Source organism: Apium graveolens, chromosome 4 (genome assembly GCF_009905375.1).
Source record: "Apium graveolens cultivar Ventura chromosome 4, ASM990537v1, whole genome shotgun sequence".
Taxonomy (NCBI): domain Eukaryota; kingdom Viridiplantae; phylum Streptophyta; class Magnoliopsida; order Apiales; family Apiaceae; genus Apium; species Apium graveolens.
The window spans coordinates 70,333,950-70,354,486 of record NC_133650.1 but is presented as its reverse complement, the minus strand read 5'-3'; the positions used below and the strand labels follow the sequence as shown (position 1 = coordinate 70,354,486).

Below are 20,537 nucleotides of genomic sequence, written 5' to 3'. Positions count from 1 at the left end.
AGTTGGAGACTTGTCCACCAAGTCTCCCAACACAAGTCTAACCCTAGACTCACCTCTATATAAAGGGCTCTCCCCCAACCTAGAACTACTTTTTTGGCTTGATTCTCTACCACACATAGATACGTAGGCATCTTGCAAGGTCCGATAGTCCCGAACGCGGGAGCGACCATTAAAGCCCGAAGCTCACGAAGATACGAACCCTAGCATTAATTACCGCACTCTAGTTTTTATTCCACAACGCAAGTGTACGAGGTAAGCGACCAACAAACTGCCCCACAATATCTCGTTGAATTGCAAATCATATCCTACGAAAAACATATTCAGCCGAGCTTGCAATCATAAAATTTTAATTCATGATCTTCTGCACTCTCCTAATAAACTCAACAACATCATATGCCAATATTCCAAATATGTCAAAAGCAAAAGGCATGAACACATGTTGATTATTTTTGCATGCCTCAACATGTTTACGCACCTTTGCCTCAGCTGCTTTTGTAGTTGTCTGAACAACTACAAACGGTTCATTTCCAAATCCACCCACGTGAGAAACCCCCATTAATCCATTACCCGAACTATATATTTTAATTAAATTTCCAGGCACTATACTTTATTCATTAATTTAAAAAGAAAAATTCAAAAACTTTATACGTAGAATTTCAATATATTGCTAGGCCCGTACATCGCAAGAGTTATTATGCTAGTTGTATATTATTTCCTCCGTCCCAACGGAATGTACGTGTACTATTTACACGTATTTCGAGGTTTTTATAAAATATAGTTTTATAATATTTTTTTCAAAAAATATTATTTTGAATAAAAATCTAAACATAAAACTTTTATTTAAAAAAGATTGAATTTTTTTTGTGAAATTATACTTTAAATGAGTATCGAAAAGTGTATTAAAAAGTGATGTATAGAATTTAATGGGAGAGAGGGAGTAACGTTTGTACGGGGTACCTAGATCAATTTCTTGAAAGTGAATGTCCCTGTACTTTTGTCTGAAAGAATGTCGAAACCCACAATTTTATGTACCACACATCACATCACATCATGTATTGTTCTGTAATAATACAAAAATACAGAATACATGAGAGAAGGTAGGGGGATAGGTGGAAAGTAGAAAGAACTACAGTAGTCCATGGCAACATCTCTCCTCACTTTCAAACCCAATACTCACCCTATCTATCCTCATTTACACATACAATCCCCAAATTTCAAATTTCACTCTCCACTTGCAATTCTCAACACTAAACTCATCAACTATTCCTGTGCTTCCAATTTAGTAGCTTTAGCCCCCGTCTCGAATTCGAGTACACCAACAAATGGGGACAATCATGAAAATGATGTTGACTTTGGAATTGTTTTAAATAAATGCTTAAAATTTGTGCATTCAGCATTGCCTGGTGGAACCTGGTGGAACTTTAATCAATTTCAACAAGTTGATAGCATTGCTTCTACAGCTAAGCAGATTACTGTCTGGGATTTTTTACGACGAATGTGGGGATTGGTCGTAGTAGATGACAAATGGCTTTTGTTTATTGCATTTGGTTCCCTAATTATTGCCGCGGTGCGTTTATTGTCTAATTTGTTTGTTGATATCTTGTTAATTATTGTTTATTTGCTGTTGTTTGGTCTGAGTCAATTGTAAGGAAATAATTATGGCAGAATGTTTAAATTTTGGTAGTTTGGATGATCAATAAACTTTAAAGTTTTAAACCTTCAATTGAATGAATAGTAACAAAATTCACTCAATGAGGAAATGTTTACCGAAATACAAACTGCTCTAGTATTTGAAGAAATTGTTTTACCTTATGCAGACTTGGAGTTTAAATTTAGTAGATATACAATGAAAATTGCTGCAACTAAATTGAAACTGTTTACGGAAATTTGGGATCTAATCGTTATCACACTCTAGATTTTAATATAAATTTTAGGTACCTCTGTTTTCTGGCTTTAAACCCCTCACCTTATCATGTTTTTATATATTTCACTTTTTATTCTGCAGCTTTTGGAAATATCAATACCAAATTTATTGGCAACATCCATCTTTTCAGCAGAGAGTGGTGGAACCTCTGTCTTCTTTAAAAATGCATATCTCTTGGCTTTGCTGTGTATCACCTCAGGAATATTCAGGTTCAAACTTGTTTTGTGAATTCATTTGACCAAACATTATTGTTATTTACATGCGTTTTGTCAAAGACCAGATGCAAATTATCTAGAGTTGTGAATAAAGGTTAGAGAACATAGTTTTATACTGAATCTTTAAAACATTAGTCCTAAACTGTGTCTTTTTTCATTATGGTAAAATGTTTGAGGTTTAAGTATTGTAATGTACCAATTAGTATTGTTGAAGCCAAGTTTCGTTACAGACTAAGCTTTAAGATTAAATTTATAATCGGGTTTTCGTATATAGCTATAAAATTAGGGATTTGATATTCATGGTGATTTTAGGAAAAAAATTAGGGTTTATGTAATTTGGGGCTACGCTTAGAGAAAGTAATTCTAAGATATCATAGAATCGGTCCCCTTCTCAAGGTGCCTACGTATCCTTAATTAAGGAATGAAGCCCACGTAGTTCTTTTTGTTATCGGATTCTGTTTAGGCCCATACTCCCTAATCTTTAGGAGAAATTCACCTATATATGTTAATTTTCTTGGTTTATTATATTCCTTGTAGTATTGGGCTTCTTGTGTGTAAAGATTAGTGACCAACTGGGTATATTCTAATCCTTATTTACGGATCGATATCCATTAAGAAATCGGGTTTATATTATGTATCAACAAGTCCCCATTGTTTATGGGAGGTTTTTCCTTCGATGAACACTTTAGTTATTCAATGTCATCTCCTCCCGATTAAACTTCTTAGTTTGTGATTATTCACCGGTGTCTTCGAAGAAGATGACGATGTAACTTTGGAGATTGGCTATATTTTTAATCTTCCTCGATGTAAGATATTGTGCGCGTGGCGCTGTGTTTTTGTCTATGCGCTTTCCAAACTTTAAGCAATTCGATTCGGGCCCAAATCTTGCTTAATGTTGGTTGCATAGTTTAAGTTTCCAAGCAGTCAAGTAACGCGAGTTATATAAGATCTTACTTGGATTTTCTTGTGTACATATGAGAGGTCGTCCGTAAGCCACATAATTGTTCAAAGATTTTGCTTAGCAATTTCTCATTTCCCGGCACAAAGTCCTCGATATACGAACCATCATAGCATTAAAAGGAGTTTTCCGGTTCATTTGTGCTTCCAATCCTCAAAGTTTACATAAGTAAATTTGATCCAGATTGCGCACTAATGAAATATACTCTGTGATCTATAAAATGTTAAATATAAAAAACTGTAGATCACCACTTTCTCATCTCGGTCGTGCCATCATTGCTTCACACTGAAGCGTATACCCGGCCCGATGTATTCTATGCCCCCAAGTGACTCGTTGCTTCATTAAAGAAGTGGTTCGTCACTAGTCTAGGACGGATATATATTGTATCCCTGTGTGAGTGTCGATGGTTCATAAGTCTAGGACTTGATTGTTTGTTTACCCCAAGTGATCATTTATATATCACAAGTTCGGGTCTTAAACAATTTGTTGTCCCCAAATGATTTTCGATTAGTCACAAGTTTAGGATCATAATATAATTTCCCCCCAAGTGTTTGACGATGGGTCACTTATCAGGAGTTTAACGAATTCGTTGCCCCTCGGTAAACGCTTGTTTGGGTTGGATTAGTATTTTTCCCATAATATATCTGCATAAAGCTTGGAGAAAAAATGATCTTTGCAAGACATAAATTATATGAATGCTAAAGAAAAATACCACTTATCTTGGCTTTGTCTCCCCATGCTTTCATACTTTGTTGCTGCTCATTTCTTGTTGCCACCTTGCTGTTATGTAGGCACTAAAAGAATCATGATGAATGGAGAAGTAACCTTCACATCATTGTTCTTAAATATGCTGGCAAAAGTTACTACCAAAGTTTTTTCCTGGTCAGATTATCGTCTTGTTGGCTGCTGTAGATGTCTTTGCTTTTTTCAATTTTGATGTTGATTCATTTTTCCTCAAGTGATTGCCCTGGTTTCCTGCAGCTCGCTGCTCTTGTATGTTTCTTGGCTTAGCCATTTATTTAAAGTTCTTCAAGTGAGCATTTGAGTTCGTTGATCGAGCTGAAAGCTGTACCAGGAGCATGTCTGATTGCTTATACAAACCCCATCATGAAGCTATTTATTCAAATATGTTCTCGGTCTTGCTGCAAGCTAATGAATCCTTTGAAATCTGTTTTTTGTTCCTGTATCAGGCTTGTCGCTATGGTTTATTCTCTGTTTTCCTTTTGTTGCAGTCCTTGCATTTCTCCTCCATTTTTCTTTTTCAGCACAGAGCTCTTCTTTTGTTCACTGATTTAACCAAGTTGATGCTTTGATTGTATCTTCGTCCAGCTATTTTTTATGCATCTTTATTTCATTTTAAATTGCGGCACCAAGATTTTCTTTTTCGGCAGCCTTGTCTTCAATCATGTGCTCCTCTTGCCTTTTCAAAGCAATAGTGTCTGAGTGTAGCAACTTCACTTTGACTGCTAAATATACGGGGTAACACAAAAAATAATAATAAAAAAAATAAAAATCTGCGACCAAGTTTAGTAAATATATTTACTAAATAATCTTTCCTGGCGCTTTGCAGAATTGTTTGCTTAGTAATTTCTCCAAATTTAATTGGCCAGCATTCTTGCACTTGGTTCCTGTTCCAAGTCCTCTGGCGCAGTAAGTCTTGTCTTTTTTGAACTTCTTTATGCAGCTCAATCTCTCACATCTTTTTATTTCTTCACAGTCCTTTAATGTCAACCCATGAATTTTGCAGTTCTCTGATTGTATTGTAGAATTATTTTCCTGCAATTGGGACTCTTCTTCTTCAATTATTTAAACAAGGCCTTCTTGCATTTCTTGCTCAAAGTTGTCGCTTTCCTTTAAAAAGTTTCTTTCATCTAGGATATTGCTGCTATTGCGGTATACTATCAGGTTTTTTCCTCTTTATTTTTCTTACATAAACCTTCAGTTGAGCTTCTCCTTGAGCTTTATGCTTGTGATTTATGCTTGTGATTTATCTTTACCATTGCCGGTTCCACTTGTTTTGTGGGTCTTCCTAGGACTTGAATGCCCCTTTTTTCCTCTTTTTATTTAATCATTTGCTCACGTAACATTATAATACCATCAGATGTACGATATTTTGTGATCTCGCAATTCAGAATTATTCGCTTTGGGCTTTGGCGTGATCTTCGTAATTTGCATAGATGTACTAAGCATATTGGCTGCATATGGGCTGTTGCAATGCTCAAAGCGATGCCAGCTATAGCTTTTGCTTGAGTGTTTCAAATCTTCTATTGTTCTCATAACTTCTGCGGAGTATATGATTTATCTCTGCTCATGTAATCTGATTTGCTGTCTAGTTGCTTGCATTCAGTGCACTCTCACTTTCGGTCTATGCAGTATCAAACCGATGTTGTCCAGAATTAAGGTCTGAAGCTAGCTGTCAAGTTAGCAGGTAACTTCACTATACTTGATGCTTCTTCGTTTGATTTCTTCTCTGCAGTTTTGTTGGTAGAATAATCTATTGACATTGCATCGTGTTATTCCCTTCTCTACTTTTGTGTGCTTCAAGGGGCAACTTACCCTCAGTTTTCTTTTTTCTTTTTCTGACTCCATGTTCTTGTCGCGTCATTTTTTTAAATACTCTTCTTGCTTCCAATAACTCCCTTGTACCGGCTCGTGTATACAATTGATACGAACTCTGAAGACTGGCTTTGTAAACAAGGTAGCACTGAGTTGTGTACGTATGTACTGCAGCCAGAGTCTTTTGAGGGTGAAAAGGCTAAGATTTTGTGCTTGATAAATTAATAACTTGTGGCACGACTCTTGTGCCGACTTCTTTTATACACCAAAGTCGTTCTGAAATCAGAAGAGTTCAGAGACCTCCCCTTTTTTATTCTCATGCTGCTAGTTTTTCTTCTTAGCCGGAAATATATTTTCAGGGTGTTCTGTTGTTGCTAGCCAGCTTCCTTCTTGATGCAAGTTATTCTCGCAGTATTTTTAAGTCTGGTTGAGCATCTTGTTTATTGCACCTCCTTTTTATGAATCGTGCTTTTCCTTTCTGATAACCTCGTGGCTGGTGCTCTTTTCTTTCTTTTTTTCTGAGAATCACTATCCCATTCTTGTCTTTTGCAATGCTTGCAGCCCTTTTGTAAGAAATTTTGAACCTTTTCACGCATTTAAAAATCTGGAGCTTGACTTAAGAAGTTTTGAGTTTTCTTGGTAGTCTACAACACGACTTAATTATTGCAAGTTCTGAAGATCAAGTGGCCTCTTACTTTTGCTGCACTTCAAAAGGTTTTAATTTAGGCTATTATTTCTCCTTGTTCTCTCATATTTTCTGATTGTTTCAAAGCTACCTTCACTTCTTTTCTGTGCTACTGTTTTCATCACTTTAAGATGCCATGTCCTTGTTTAAATAGAGAAAATGCAATCCTTGAATAATTCAAATATCCCGCATTTATTTTTTCGTGGACCAAGGGTAAGGTAGAAAGTGTATAGTGCAGAAAAAATTCGTCAATACACGAAATATCAGAACCTGGATAGCTAGACAAATGCTCGCTAAAACGGCTATAACTCTCTGCAGAAAATTTATTTTCGCGAACCGTTTTTTGCATTAAAAACTAGACTGCGAGATCTTTCCAACGGTATATAATTTGTTGTCCAGAGAATTATTGAGGAAAGCAGTTTATTCTGTGAAGTCGGGCAGTATGCAGTTTTCAGATTTTTGCATTCTTATCATTTGCTTCATCTTCCTTTTTTTTGTTACTTTCTTTTCTGCCACCAAAGTCACGTGCATTCCCTGGGCTTCACCTTGGCATTAACATCCATGCCTGGCTTTAACATGCTCAACATTTTCACCATATGAGAAATAATTTATTCCCATTGTTTGCTGATCTTCTTTTTTCGGTTGACATGTTTCTCTTTCTAATGGAATCAATGTTTATCCTTTACGAAATATGAGAAATAATTCATTCCACCTTTGCTTGTACAGAGACACCAGATTTGTATTTCTTTATTCATTCCATTCAGGTCGCCAAGCTTGAATTTTAGAATTTTCAAGAAGTTCTAACACGATTCTTGTATGTTTCTGCTTGCACCTTTGATTGACTGATTTATTTCTACTTTCGTTGTCAAATTGCAGCACAGTTGTAGTTTTATATTCTTCCCAAGAAGTGTTTGTAACGTGCAATTAAGTCAAGCTTTATACTACGTTATATTAAATCAAAGAATAACCAAATACATTGACAAGCATTACCCGAGCAGATAAGTCAATGTATGACTTCCTGATTCTTCCACGGTTCTTATCTCAATAATTTCAAACATGTTCATTGTATGTTATAAGCTTTTGTTGAATGTCACTGAGCTGTCAGAGCCCTGACTCCTGAATCAGAAAACTAAGTTTGTTTGGATCTAGTTGCAGTGCTTTGAGATAATAACAGAATGAGACAATAATTTTCCTTTCAATTCCTTTGCCAATATAGCATATGTCTGCATCGTGACACTAACATTGTTGATGCTGCAGATTAGAGAAATTTAAGAAGTTCGCCATTGTTTTCTTTTTCCAGCATTCTTTTCTTTTCCTTCTAAATTTTCCATGTAGCTTCAGTAAAGTGATTTCTTTTTCTTGTTCTTGGATTGTATGTGCCGCTTTGTGGCCCTAATTTGAACCCAATCTTGATGATGTAAAACGTTGGATTCCATCTATGCTGCTGGTTTCGACCTGTAATATAATTGATGGAGGAGTCAATAGTGTGACTGGGATGATTCTGATTTTGATGAGCCACTTGCTTTTTGATACTTTACTGTGAAGCCAGAAGATATGAAGGGCATGCTATTGATTGTTGTAGATATATGGTAAATAAATATTGGCTCCAATGTACCAGCCTTTAAGACGAAACCATGTCGTTTAATTATAAAGGAAACCAGAGTGGTTGATGTTTAAATCAGCAGCATTCGTTCGTGGTTCAAATTGCTGCAATTTTATTGTGGAACGAAGAATCAGAATTTAACTTTTTCTCTTTGATGTGATTTGACAAGGTGTGCAGAGTGTCCATATATGCGATGAGTAGCAGTACATAATGACGTATATCTTTCTAATTACTGAAAGATCAGACTTCTTCTAGGATCAATTGTTTTCCTCTAATGACTATTGAGGCTTTTATGGTCAAGAAACTTTGGTGTTTCTATTTTTGTTGTCCACTTGTCCTTGCTTTTTCCTCCATGATATACTTCCTTTTGTTTCTTTATTTTGATTTTTGCAAGCCCCACATCATCATCATGTTTGATTCACCTTTTCTTGGCCATTTATAATATGTTCAGATCATTAACATGGCATGAAATTCGTCAGTGAATTCTCCCGTATCAAGCCATCTTTATACCGAATAACATCAGGCCTAAAAAGAATCATGATTTTTTCTCTTTGCGATTCCCAGATTTTCTCTATACGGTTCTCACAAACGGCGTCAAATGTTGAAGCCAATTTTTGTCACGGACTAAGCTTCAAGATTAAATTTATACTCTGATTTTCGTATAGAGCTATAAAATTAGGGATTTTATATTGATGGTGATTTTAGGAAAAAATAAGGGTTACCATGTTGAGTAACCAACTCATCTAAAACCTTAAGGTGTTAAAGGAAAACACCAATATGATCATATATTTAACACTCTCCCCTCACTCGAAAGCCCATTTATGGGTCGAAGAGTGGAACACCGGCGCCCATCTTTGGGGCATTATTTGCCTTTAGTGTCCACAATAAATTGTGAGAAGGTTGGGGGTGGTTGGGAATCGTACCTTAGTTCTCCCGCCAACCTAAGCTCTGATACCATGTTGAGTAACCAGCTCATCTAAAACCTTAAAGTATTATAGGAAGGCACCAATAGGATCATATATTTAACACTCCCCCTCACTCGAAAGCCCATTATGGGTCGAAGAGTGGAACACCGACGCCCATCTTTGGGGGCATTATTTGCCTTTAGTGTCCACAATAAATTGTGAGAATGTTGGTGGCTGGGAATCGAACCTTAGTTCTACGCGAAAGTAATTCTTAGATATTATAGAATCGGTCCCCTTCTCAAGGTGACTACGTATCCTTTTATAAGTAATCAATCCCACGTAGTTCTTTTTGTTATCGGATTCTGTTTAGGCCCATACTCCTAATCTTTAGGAAGAATTCACTTATATATGTTAATTTTCCTAGTTTATTATATTCCCAGTAGTATTGGGCTTCTTGTGTGTAAAGATTAGTGATCCACTGGGTATATTCTAATCCTTATTTATGGCCCGATATCCATTAAGAAATCGGGCTTATATTATGTATCAACAAGTTTAAGGGTCAAACCTTTACTTCCAGAGTTTACATAATTATCTGAAGGTTAATGATCTTTTGGCCCTTGAAGTATATAGCGTTATACCCATCAATACCAAATGATTGAAGTCGTACCTCTTAACCTCCGGGTACGAGGTCTCGTACCCTTTAACCCTTTTTACTATTACAGTAAAAATAACGGTATAAATAGAAGGGGCAAAAAAGACATTTTACTCTCCGAGTTGTACGTACCGTTATGGATGAAAAGGTACATGTTTCGTACCTTCAGGGTGAAAAAGGACACCATAATATACTTTAAGGGCTAATGGAGATGTACAAATTATTTTATGAAATTTATAGTTCTTTTGTATAAGTGTCAATCAGACTTAGAAGCAAAAATTTCTCATACGAAATTAGGAATCAATTTATATGAGTTCCTAAAGAATAAGTGGAAGTAGATAGCAATTCCAGGCAAGGTGGTAGGTGTCTTATTAATCTGTTAAATGGTAAAAGTAGATCCTGAAGTAAGCCGTAACCTATAAATTAAAGAAATGATGAACCTGGAAAGAATACTTTGTAAAGGTTATTCACACGTTTGAAATTAAACTAATATCTGACATTTGTATTGCCGGTATCAGCACACTATTCTGTTCATACATTACCTATAGACAGGTTTCCAATATAGACATATAGTTCACCGAGGAAAGAGTTGTAAGTATGATGCATATATAATTCGTTTAGTATGTAATATGTATCTTGATTTTTTTTGCAGTAGGGAGTTGAAAAACTAAACACTCTTAGGATAATTAGTATAAATTCGATGAATGATGATTATATGTAATATGTGTGCTGTTTATACTGAGGGAAGAAACTATGCAACTATAATGTACTTTAGTTGCGCGTGCTACGTGCTTCATATCAGTAGGGATGGCAACGGGTCGGGTTCGGATCGAGTATCGTTAAATCCAAGTCCAAACATTTTTGGGTTATCCAAATCCAAATCCGTCGGGTTTCGGATCAGATCGGGTATTTTCCGGGTATCCAAAATTACGAATAATGCATTCAAATTTAATATCATTGATGCATAGAAAAACCATTATCTACATTTATAAAATAACTAATATTAAAATAAATATATTATTAAGTATTCAAAAGCATTATACGGCACAAGTTGACATGTTGAGTAAAATCTAAGATACATTAATAGCATAATATTTAGTATTACATCGCGAATGATTTTTTTTATATATATAAAAAGTATATCTAAAATAATAAAAGTTGAGATTAAAAAAGGAGTTATAATTCAGTAAATAAGTCTTAACAATCTTGACATTAATCAATTACTACTAATATAATAAAATAAAGATATATAATTTACATGTCTTACATCTAAAATATTGTAAATAATACATTATGAACTATTTTATGTATCGGGTTTTTATCGGGTTTCGGGTTTGGATCGGGTTTGGATTGAGTTTCGGATTTCGAATCGGGTATTGGTTCGGTATCATTGAAATCCAAATCCAAATCCAAAACTTCGGGTTTGGTATATCCAAAATCTCGGGTTTCGGATCGGGTATCCGTCAGATTGGATTAAATTGCCATCCCTACATATCAGGAGTATCGTGAGCTCCAAAATCGTGGATATGACATGTGTTGTGTGTTTGTTTTCAACAGTACATAGGGCACGAGTAATTTAACATAGGTTACAATTTAACTTACTGATTTCATTATTTAGGATGGGATCTAGAAGATAATTAACAAGGATGGACAATTTCTATAACATATATGCATCAATTCATGTATTTGCATGTTTCATGTTTGGTACAATTTTCAAGCTTGAGTATCAAACCATTTTGGTAAATAATCTTGTTGATGCTTATATTAGCTTATGAAGCTATATTTGTATTGCGAATTCTTTTTTTTTGTTATTGTTCCAAGCTCCAAACTAGCTTATACAAAAAACTATAAATTTCATAAAATAATTCGTACATATCTATTGGCCCTTAAAATATATTATGGTGTACCTTTTCACCCTCAAGATATGAGAAATGTACCTTTTAACCTATAACGGTAAAAGTCGCAGGTAAAATGTTTTTTTTTTGCCCCTCCGATTTATACCGATATTTTCACTGTTACGGTAAATAGGGTTAAAGGGTGCGAAACCTCATACCCCGGGAGTTAAAAAGTACAGTTCAATCATTTGGGTATAACGCTATATACTCTAATCATTTTGTATACTTCAAAATAATTTTTAAGTTGTTTACACTGCTTGGATCTTACAAGAAGATACCACCTCACATTGATCCTTACAACACATTTTACCATCAATATAGAACCTAGTACTTTGAAGTTCAGGTTTCATAGAACTTAATACTTTATAAGCTGATGAAAGTGTATAGCATCAGCCATATGTCTTATATACACATAGTCATGCACATTGACAAGCTTGTTGAAATATACAACTCAAAGTTGTGTAAATCTGGACATAATCTTAGAAACGGAATAGCTGTTGTAATCTGCCAAGTTTGGTAAGCGTTTGATGATTCAGTTCATGTTAGGCATGTACAGACCTGTCTCTGCTGCCTAAGCTTATTTTTGGAAAATGGTTGAGCTCAAAGCTACCTAAGATATTTGATTAAGTGTCTGATAATCTATTTGTTACTTTCAGTGGCTTGCGAAGTGGCTGCTTTGCAACTGTGAACATGAACTTGGTAAGTCCTCTCCAGTTTCAGATGTTTTAGAGTCCTAGTACTTGACTTCGGCAGATTTAAAACTATATTATATTAATGGCTAAAACTGTTGGAATATATTTGTTCACAATATAAATTGTTTAGAAATCTGTTGTCCTCAGAAATAGATATGAAATAATGTACATTAGTTACTAGAGTTGCATTCAGTTGATGTTTTGATCATGTATGTTTAGTATCTGATGGTCAAAAAATGCATTATAACAAATGAAAAGAAAAAGTATACATAAAGTTAGCTCTGATAAGCCGGGGTATGAAAAGAAAAAGTAATTTGTCTGCGCTGCATTATGGTTAGTCAACTATCTTCTCCTATCTAATTTTACCAAGCTAAAAAACCTGTGTCTGTAAGTTCAGTAGTTTAGCATGTCATCTTGCACTTTTATGCTCTCATTTCATAAAGTGATTTCATGTCTCGTAACAGCTCAGGCATCTAAGGGAAGCTTTATTCTCAACTCTTGTATTTCAGGTTGGTTCATCTCTATATACGGGCCTGTGTAAATTTTATGGACATTTATATCTTAATGATGCTTTTTCTATACAAGTTTTTGTTGGATGAATCCTTTAAGTTGTAGGATATACTATTCTTCGACAAAGAAACAGTTGGTAGTTTGACAAGCAGGCTTGGGCCAGATTGTCAACGGTTGTCTCATGTAATTGGAAATGACGTGCATATGATTTTACGCTATTCTATCCAGGTCAATACTCTTATTAAATTTATTAATTTTATATTGATTTCATCGTGTTCTTGATACAATATATAACTGAATTCTCACATGCAGGGGATGGGTGCATTGATCAATTTATTGATACTATCCTGGCCTCTCGCATTATCGGCCTTGATGATATGTTCTCTTTTATCTACAATCTTTTTGATTTATGGACAGTAAGCATACTGCATATTTTTTTGTTGCCTTGAAAAACCTACTAGCTTTACAAGTGGTAATATATAGGGCAGAACTATTGTTATCACGAAGACGACTAGTCGACGACTAGTCAGCGACTAGTCGACACGAAGGTACTCAGGCGCCAAAAGTCTCCAAGCCCGACTTGTCGTCGACTAGTTGACGTGAAGGTCACCTAAGAGTCTCGTAGCCCGACTTGGGGGCTTCATAACCATAATTGTGATGTACCATGCTTATTTTGAACTAATTATTCTATTACTTTTGATCTAAATTATAAAATTAACGTGTTCAAATATATTATATATTAAATCTAGTAATTATACGTATAATGAACACTTTGTCGACTTTTTACGACTAGTCGGACGACTTGTCGACTAGTCTTCACGAAGGTACTCAGGCTTCGAGGGTCGACTTGGCGCCGTGATAACCTTGGGCAGAAGTTTACATATTCCGTGAATAAGCATATAAAATATTTTGGTTAGCCGTTGCTTCATTTCACGTGTCTCACATGCCTGTGTTGGGTACTTGCATCTGATTCGATTTGGCAATTAGTGAATTACAAGTTTCTGCAATTGTTATTTGAACTCTCTTCCATTGAAGATAAGTGTAAAACTTAACTGTGAGGGCAAATTACAGTCGGTCATACACTGAATCCACTACATTTGTGGAATCGAATTGAGAACTCAAATTGATTTGTAACCGATGTTTTAACCCTTCTGAAAATCCTCTCTGAAAACTATACCATCACAATAAATTAGAAGCTCCATGGTTTATTATTATGCACTAAACGTATGGGTTTATTTCCTTCATGATATTATCTGTATTTTTGTAAGTGAGAGAGGCTTCTGAGCTTTGTAGATAGTTTTTAACCAAACTTCATATTGTATCAATCAAAAGAATTTAAAAATAGCAGAAATGTGATGGCCTATGGAACCGACAGCACCGCAAAGAACAAACACAAAATTTTCTTGTTTTGCCCTGTCCTGATTTTCTAAGTCTGCTGCTGAATTTTTTTTAGTATTAATAAAGTATAAGTTCGTAGTTCATTTGAGCACAAGATTAAGAGTAAAACTTTTATTTTTTAGGTACAGAAAGGAAGCAGCAAAGATTACTCAAGATTTCACTGCCCGCTCGAATGATGTAAAAGCAGAGACAAGACATATCTTCATTATTGAAGTTAATTTCTTTACTTTTTTTAATATATATTTTTTTTATTTTTCATCATTAGGTTTCACATGAAACAATCTCTTTGATAAGAACAGTTCATACATTTGGAATGGAAAGACACGAGACTGGAAGGCAATAATATTTTCTTGATATCTCCAGTTTAATATCTAGTAACTTCTGTTTTAACTGATCCAGTGTACAGAATTCTTGTATATAACATAAGTTCTACTTACAAAATAGCATGTAAATTTGCAGATACAAGCTATGGCTGGACAGACTAGCTTCTATAAGCTTGCGGGAAAGTGCTGCTGACGGGTTTTGGAATTTGAGTTTCAACTCTCTTTATCGCTTTACACAGGTCTAATTTATAGTGATTCTCAAAACTATTATAAGCCTCGTAATAAGAACCTATATAATAGTAATTTAACTTTTACTCTATTTAGGTTTTTGCTATCCTATTAGGAGGAATGTCCATTAGGACTGGTCATGCTACTCCTGAGCAACTCACTAAATATGTCTTGTACTGCGAGTGGTTGATATATGCAGCTTGGAGGGTACAAAACAATATATCTTCATTGTTGAAGTCTACCGGGGCATGTGAAAAAGTACTTGAGCTTATGGATCTCTTGCCTGGCAACCAGTTCCAAGCGAAAGGTGATAAATTTATTGGTGGTGGAGAAATATTACAGTAAAATGAAAAAGGATGGTGGCTGCCTTATTCTTGTCATTCAAGTACTAATATATATAAAAGCCTGTTTAAGTAATTTAAATATTGTATTCACGTCACTTCATTTACACGTTACAGGATTAAAATTAAAGAAGCTGATGGGACATGTCGAGTTTGTGAATGTGTCCTTCTACTATCCTTCTAGGGTACTAGTACTTTCTTTATCTTGAATATTTGGATATTATTATAGAGACTAATTAGGTTATTCCAGTAAAATACATTTTAGGCTTCTCTGTATATGTCGTCTTCCCACAAAAAAAATTGTACATTTTGTCATGACTTGTGGCATCTTTAAAGGGCACTGTATCACCTGGTTATTCCAGTAAAATACATTTTAGGCTTCTCTGTATATGTCGTCTTCCCAAAAAAAAATTGTACATTTTGTCATGACTTGTGGCATCTTTAAAGGGAACTGTATCACCTATTTGTTTCTGAGATCTATCCTCGGAAGCTAATTATAATACATTCATAGGGTTATATACTTACATTGATCTCCGTACTGTTTTTTGACCTTTTCTTTTCAGCAACTTTAGCTAATGAAACTACTTTAGTAAAATATAACTTTTTCCAGTAATTATTGATTATAATCAATTCTGAAAATATAGTCGATGTTGCAAACTATCATTCATCTTTGTCTTTTGAGCAGGTACACCCTGTTCTAGAGCATGTAAACATATCTGTACATTCTAATGAAGTACTTGCAATTGTAAGGAATATCTTATAAATTTGTGATCTATCACCATTATTGCTGCTTAAAAAAGCTCGAGTAAAAAGCTGCATTCTCAAATTGTCTATCTAGGTGGGTCTAAGTGGTAGTGGGAAAAGCACATTAGTCAACCTCTTGCTTCGTCTCTACGAGCCATCCGGAGGTCAGGTACGCTACAACTAAGCTGTTGCTCAACTTATCACAATGAAAGATCAAGAATCTCACCAATTATAAAAAATGTATACTTTATTCTAAAAGCAAGGTATATGTCTAAAGCTAGTGAATGCAAGTATCGTCCTCTGTATAGAGCAAGCTAAGACATAAAAATATGTTAGCTGGTCTCAAGTATATGGAGCCCATCGACCAATAAGTAGTTTTATCCCTAGAGAGTGCTTGAATATGAAGCCCACATCTCATTGTTACCATCCGATGGCGTATGTAAGTTATTTTAAATGGAGTGTCTTAATAAGTGGTATACGTTATTATGTATGTCTTTGATGACTAGATTAACTGACAGAAAAAGGTGAAACGGAAACAATGTAAAAAATAGCTACCGGGTATTTACTTTATGTTATCCTTTATCCCTGTACGTTCCTATGTTTTGTAAAAAACTTTTAGAGAGATGATGTCATAGTTTTAACTCCATTTGTCGTAGCAAATCAAAGATATGCAAGTCCGACAAGCATGTGTATGTACGGGGAAGCTTTCAGACTTTAACAATAGGTCTGCATAATATTAGTTTTTCTTCGATTTCAATTATGCATCTGAAATTTGACTGGTCACTGAACTAGGAGATTTTTATAATTGCGGTGATTATACTCAGAAGAATGTGTTCAAAAATTTACAGTGTGATCAGATTCAAATGTTTCTGAGTGGTAGTAGCCATACCATATCTGAGGACATATGGGCTACTTTCTCTGAGATTGAATTTGGATTTTCACTGGAATTATAATCTTTGGACTACTAATATGCACCAACGTATTCTAGTAAAGCTTTGAGCACATCTAACACCAGTAGTTGTAGAACCCCCCCCCCCCCCCCCCCAAATTTTGCACCAGATTGTCAGCAATTAAACTTTCTGTCTGAAGCTTATAAAAAAACTTAAATCTGCCTGCAGATTTTGATCGATAGCATTCCTCTTGAGGGGTTGGATGTCAGGTGGCTAAGGGGAAATATTGGTTATGTTGGACAGGTTTGAAAAATAATCTGCAACCATGCTTCGGGCTCGGTAAAAAGAGTTATTTTAAAGATTCTCTTGTGAGCAGGAACCTCATCTTTTCCATATGGATATAAAGGGAAACATAATGTATGGATGTTCCAAAGATATTAAGCATGAAGATGTAGAAAGGGCAGCAAAGGAGGCCTTTGCTCATGAATTTATCACAGCCCTTCCAGATGGTTACGAAACCATTGTCGATGATGAGCTTCTCAGCGGGGGTCAGAAACAGAGGATTGCCATTGCAAGGGCCATTCTTAGAGACCCTGCTATTTTAATACTTGATGAAGCTACCAGTGCTCTAGATGCAGAAAGTGAATATCATATCAAGGTAACTAGTTTAGCAAGAAGTACTAAATGAATTGTCACTTTAATGTGTCCATGATTCATTGAGGGGTTGGGGCGGGGGAGGTGAGAAATGACGCAGGCTACTACTGATGAACTCTTTATCTTTGTTCTCCGCAGGACATTCTCCAGGGACTAAGAAATGAAACAAAATCAAGGAGAACAACGATTGTCATAGCACATCGGTCAGTTTGGCTATTAATACTAGTTCTAGTAGTTAAATATTAAGCTGACTATGTAAATTGCCCTGTTACAGGTTGTCCACGATAAGAGCTGCCGGCAGAATTGCTGTTATGGATGGTGGTCGAGTTATTGAGGTAAGCTACTGTTACGATATTAACAATGCTTCAAATATGATCTCTGAACATGGTACAACCTACCAACTGGTGGAAAAATAGAACCTCACTGTCTAAAATTAACAAGCACAATTGCAGATGATAGTAAATTACTAAGGGGGTGTTTGGTTGATGATTAATGTGCCCGATTAATTGAAATCGAAACCTTAAACCCAGTGATAGTGTTTTGATTATTAATTTAGTGGCGGGGAGTTCCCCATTCCCTCTTAATTCAAATATGATCTCTGAACATGGTACAACCTACCAACAGGTGGAAAAATAGAATCTCACTGTCTAAAATTAACAAGCACAATTGCAGATGATAGTAAATTACTAAGGGGGTGTTTGGTTAATGATTAATGTGCCCGATTAATTGGAATCGGAACCTTAAACCCAGTGATAGTGTTTAGATTATTAATTTAGTGGCGGGAAGTTCCCCATTCCCTCTTAATTTAAATATGATCTCTGAACATGGTACAACCTGGTGGAAAAATAGAACCTCAGTGTCTAAAATTAACAAGCACAATTGCAGATGATAGTAAATTACTAAGGGGTTGTTTAGTTGATGATTAATGTGCCCAATTAATTGAAATCGGAACCTTAAACCCAGCGATAGTGTTTGGATTATTAATTTAGTGGCAGAATTTCCTCATTCTCTCTTAATGGATAAATTATAAGTCTTGGGTTTCCATTCCATTTCATTCACATTCCGATTAACACCCATTTTCATACCCTCCATTCTCATTACCACGGTGCATTAAACGGCCCCTAAAACGCCTGTTACTGTGTGCAGATGGGAGACCACTCAGAGCTTCTCCGCCAGAATGGCTTATATGCAAGATTAAATGAATTGCAGAGAGATGCTTTGGCTGTCTAAGTACATGCTAATTTATTAGTTGTACAAGAAATCAATGTGAGTCTTCTCTAATGAAATTAAACACTTGAAGACTTGGTATTATTCTTGAGAAAATCTACTATTTGTTTACAGAACATAGAAAACGTTCTCAAGAGCAAAGAGTACATGAGGTTTTGCATCACAGAAACTGTAAAATAGGATTCAGAGGTTCTCAAGGCCTTGTGTGGAGAAGTCATCAGGCTGAGGAACTTGTTGGTGAGGAAGGCCTTTTGTTCCTTGGTTTTGTTTCTCGATAATCGTGTCTTCATCACCCCCTGCAATATTCTTTCCAAGTCTCTTTTTCTCTTCACAGACTCTCCCCTTGCCCACTTTCTCTTCCAGTTCTTTCCATGGCTGGTCTTTCGGGTATGTTGATTTGTTGACTCGGTTTTTATCACTTGCCTTCTCATCCATTGCCACCTCAAATGTTTCTTCCTGTGACAAGTTTATGACTTGCTAAATATGTGCGTATTCAAGGGCTTCTCTGTTAGACTGTAGAAAGTGACAATTACAGCAGTATCTATCATTTGACTTCAACCGACAGGTGTCTGAATGATGTAGAGGAGTCCTGTACGTGGCTGCGTCAACATAACTTGCGATGCCACGTGGTGCATTTTCATGAGTTTATGGTTTTAGTCATGAGTTCTATGGTTCTGTTTTTATAACCACAGAAATGCCCCTTAGCCTAAAAAATTATCTCAAAATTTCCAAGAATGTTGTGTTTTAGTTGATCATGACACCAGAAAATGTAGACATGCCCATTGGTTTGATTATTGTAGTTTACTTGTGTGTTTCGAATGTCAAATAAAAATTTAATTTATTGAAAATTTGTATACTGCCATATCGTTGTTTTTGTGTTGTGTTCACGATGTTTTTGTGTTGTGTTTGTGATTATAGAATGAAATATTTTTCAAAGTTCGTAATCGTATTTTCTTTTTAGTGTCTAGATAATTTGTAATCGCAAGATACTTTTCAACTATCACTAAAGATCATTTAGTGTTTCCGTGTTTGAAGTAACACAGTCAAATCTAATTTTCGAAATTCAAGATGCCGCCGAAATAAAATTACACACAATCCAATAATTTTTTATTTAAAAAACTAAATGTTAGTACAATACGCAAGTTACGAGTTAATATATGTTGTTGAAAGCGAATTTTTAAGAGACCGCTGGAACATCGTTTTGATGTGAAGGCTCGGATCTTTTGCATGATTTATTATTTGCATAAAATCTTTGTAATAAAATCCATTTCAAGGGAGCACGCCATGGTAATTACTGTGGTGGGAATCGAATCATATTTAGGCTCTGTTTACGAGTGCTGTAGAAAATTGTTGTATTGTGAGAAAAAGTGCTCTCAGGAAAATTAGATTACTGTTTGGTAATTTTTTTAATTTATAAATATTTTGAGATATAATATATAAAAATAATTTTTTTGAGAAGATTTTGATGGTTAAACTTATAGCTAATTCTTGGAAAAGCTCAAAACAACCTTTTTTAGGGTGCATACTTTTGTTAACAATTTTTAGAATAAAAGTGTTTTTCCAGACAACAACTTTTAGAATTTATCAAACACATTTCTGATCAAAAAATTGTTGTAGCTCTGCAACAGTAATACCAAACGGAGACTAGTTACATTACTATTTCAAATTTTTATTTAGAATAACATATTTAGGTTTATTTTGAACTTAACATTATAATCTACTCGATTTTAAAGATAACATCAAAATTTGACCCATTTTCTTGAAGAAAAATGAAAAGGACACAGAATTATAAGAATTCAATTTATGAGAATATGATCGATTTTGCTTCAAATGTGATCGAAATTATTCAAATTTCAGCTTCTTATTCTTTAAAAATTCTAAATTTTTAATATTATAAAATTTCAAAATGCTCTATCCTCACAAAATTTTAAAACTGTATATGCTAAATTCCGCTAGAAAACAGGCCGTGACTCCCATGGCTACATGCTAGTTAAACATTGATGGTATAACTACTTGATAAAAAAGTGAGGAAATTTGGCATTGCATAATCTGAAAATCGGGACCAGGAAAATATCAAAATTAAAATAGTTTATGAAAAATATATATGTATTGTGTATATAATAATTAATAAATTAAT

General features: G+C 35.0%; 1 protein-coding gene across 3 annotated transcripts; it reads left to right on the top strand.

Moving 5' to 3' along the window:
- The first annotated feature begins 997 nt into the window (after window positions 1-997).
- On the top strand, window positions 998-19,262 carry LOC141718049 (ABC transporter B family member 26, chloroplastic-like). 3 transcript variants are annotated; one of them, XM_074520389.1, is made up of 19 exons: window positions 999-1,567; window positions 2,006-2,133; window positions 12,050-12,092; window positions 12,550-12,594; window positions 12,701-12,823; window positions 12,908-13,011; window positions 14,116-14,170; window positions 14,259-14,329; window positions 14,453-14,555; window positions 14,641-14,851; window positions 15,003-15,070; window positions 15,571-15,630; window positions 15,724-15,798; window positions 16,748-16,822; window positions 16,896-17,177; window positions 17,312-17,376; window positions 17,448-17,508; window positions 18,320-18,439; window positions 18,515-19,262. In XM_074520389.1, exons 1-18 carry the CDS (start codon window positions 1,139-1,141, stop codon window positions 18,401-18,403), a joined length of 2,082 nt encoding a protein of 693 aa, XP_074376490.1. In that variant the 5' UTR covers window positions 999-1,138; the 3' UTR covers window positions 18,404-18,439; window positions 18,515-19,262. The 3 variants fall into 3 exon arrangements, with proteins under 3 accessions (XP_074376491.1, XP_074376490.1, XP_074376492.1); XM_074520390.1 differs by lacking the exon at window positions 15,571-15,630 and having other exon boundaries at window positions 998-1,567; XM_074520391.1 differs by lacking the exons at window positions 999-1,567; window positions 2,006-2,133 and adding an exon at window positions 5,505-5,525.
- The last annotated feature ends 1,275 nt before the right edge of the window (window positions 19,263-20,537 follow it).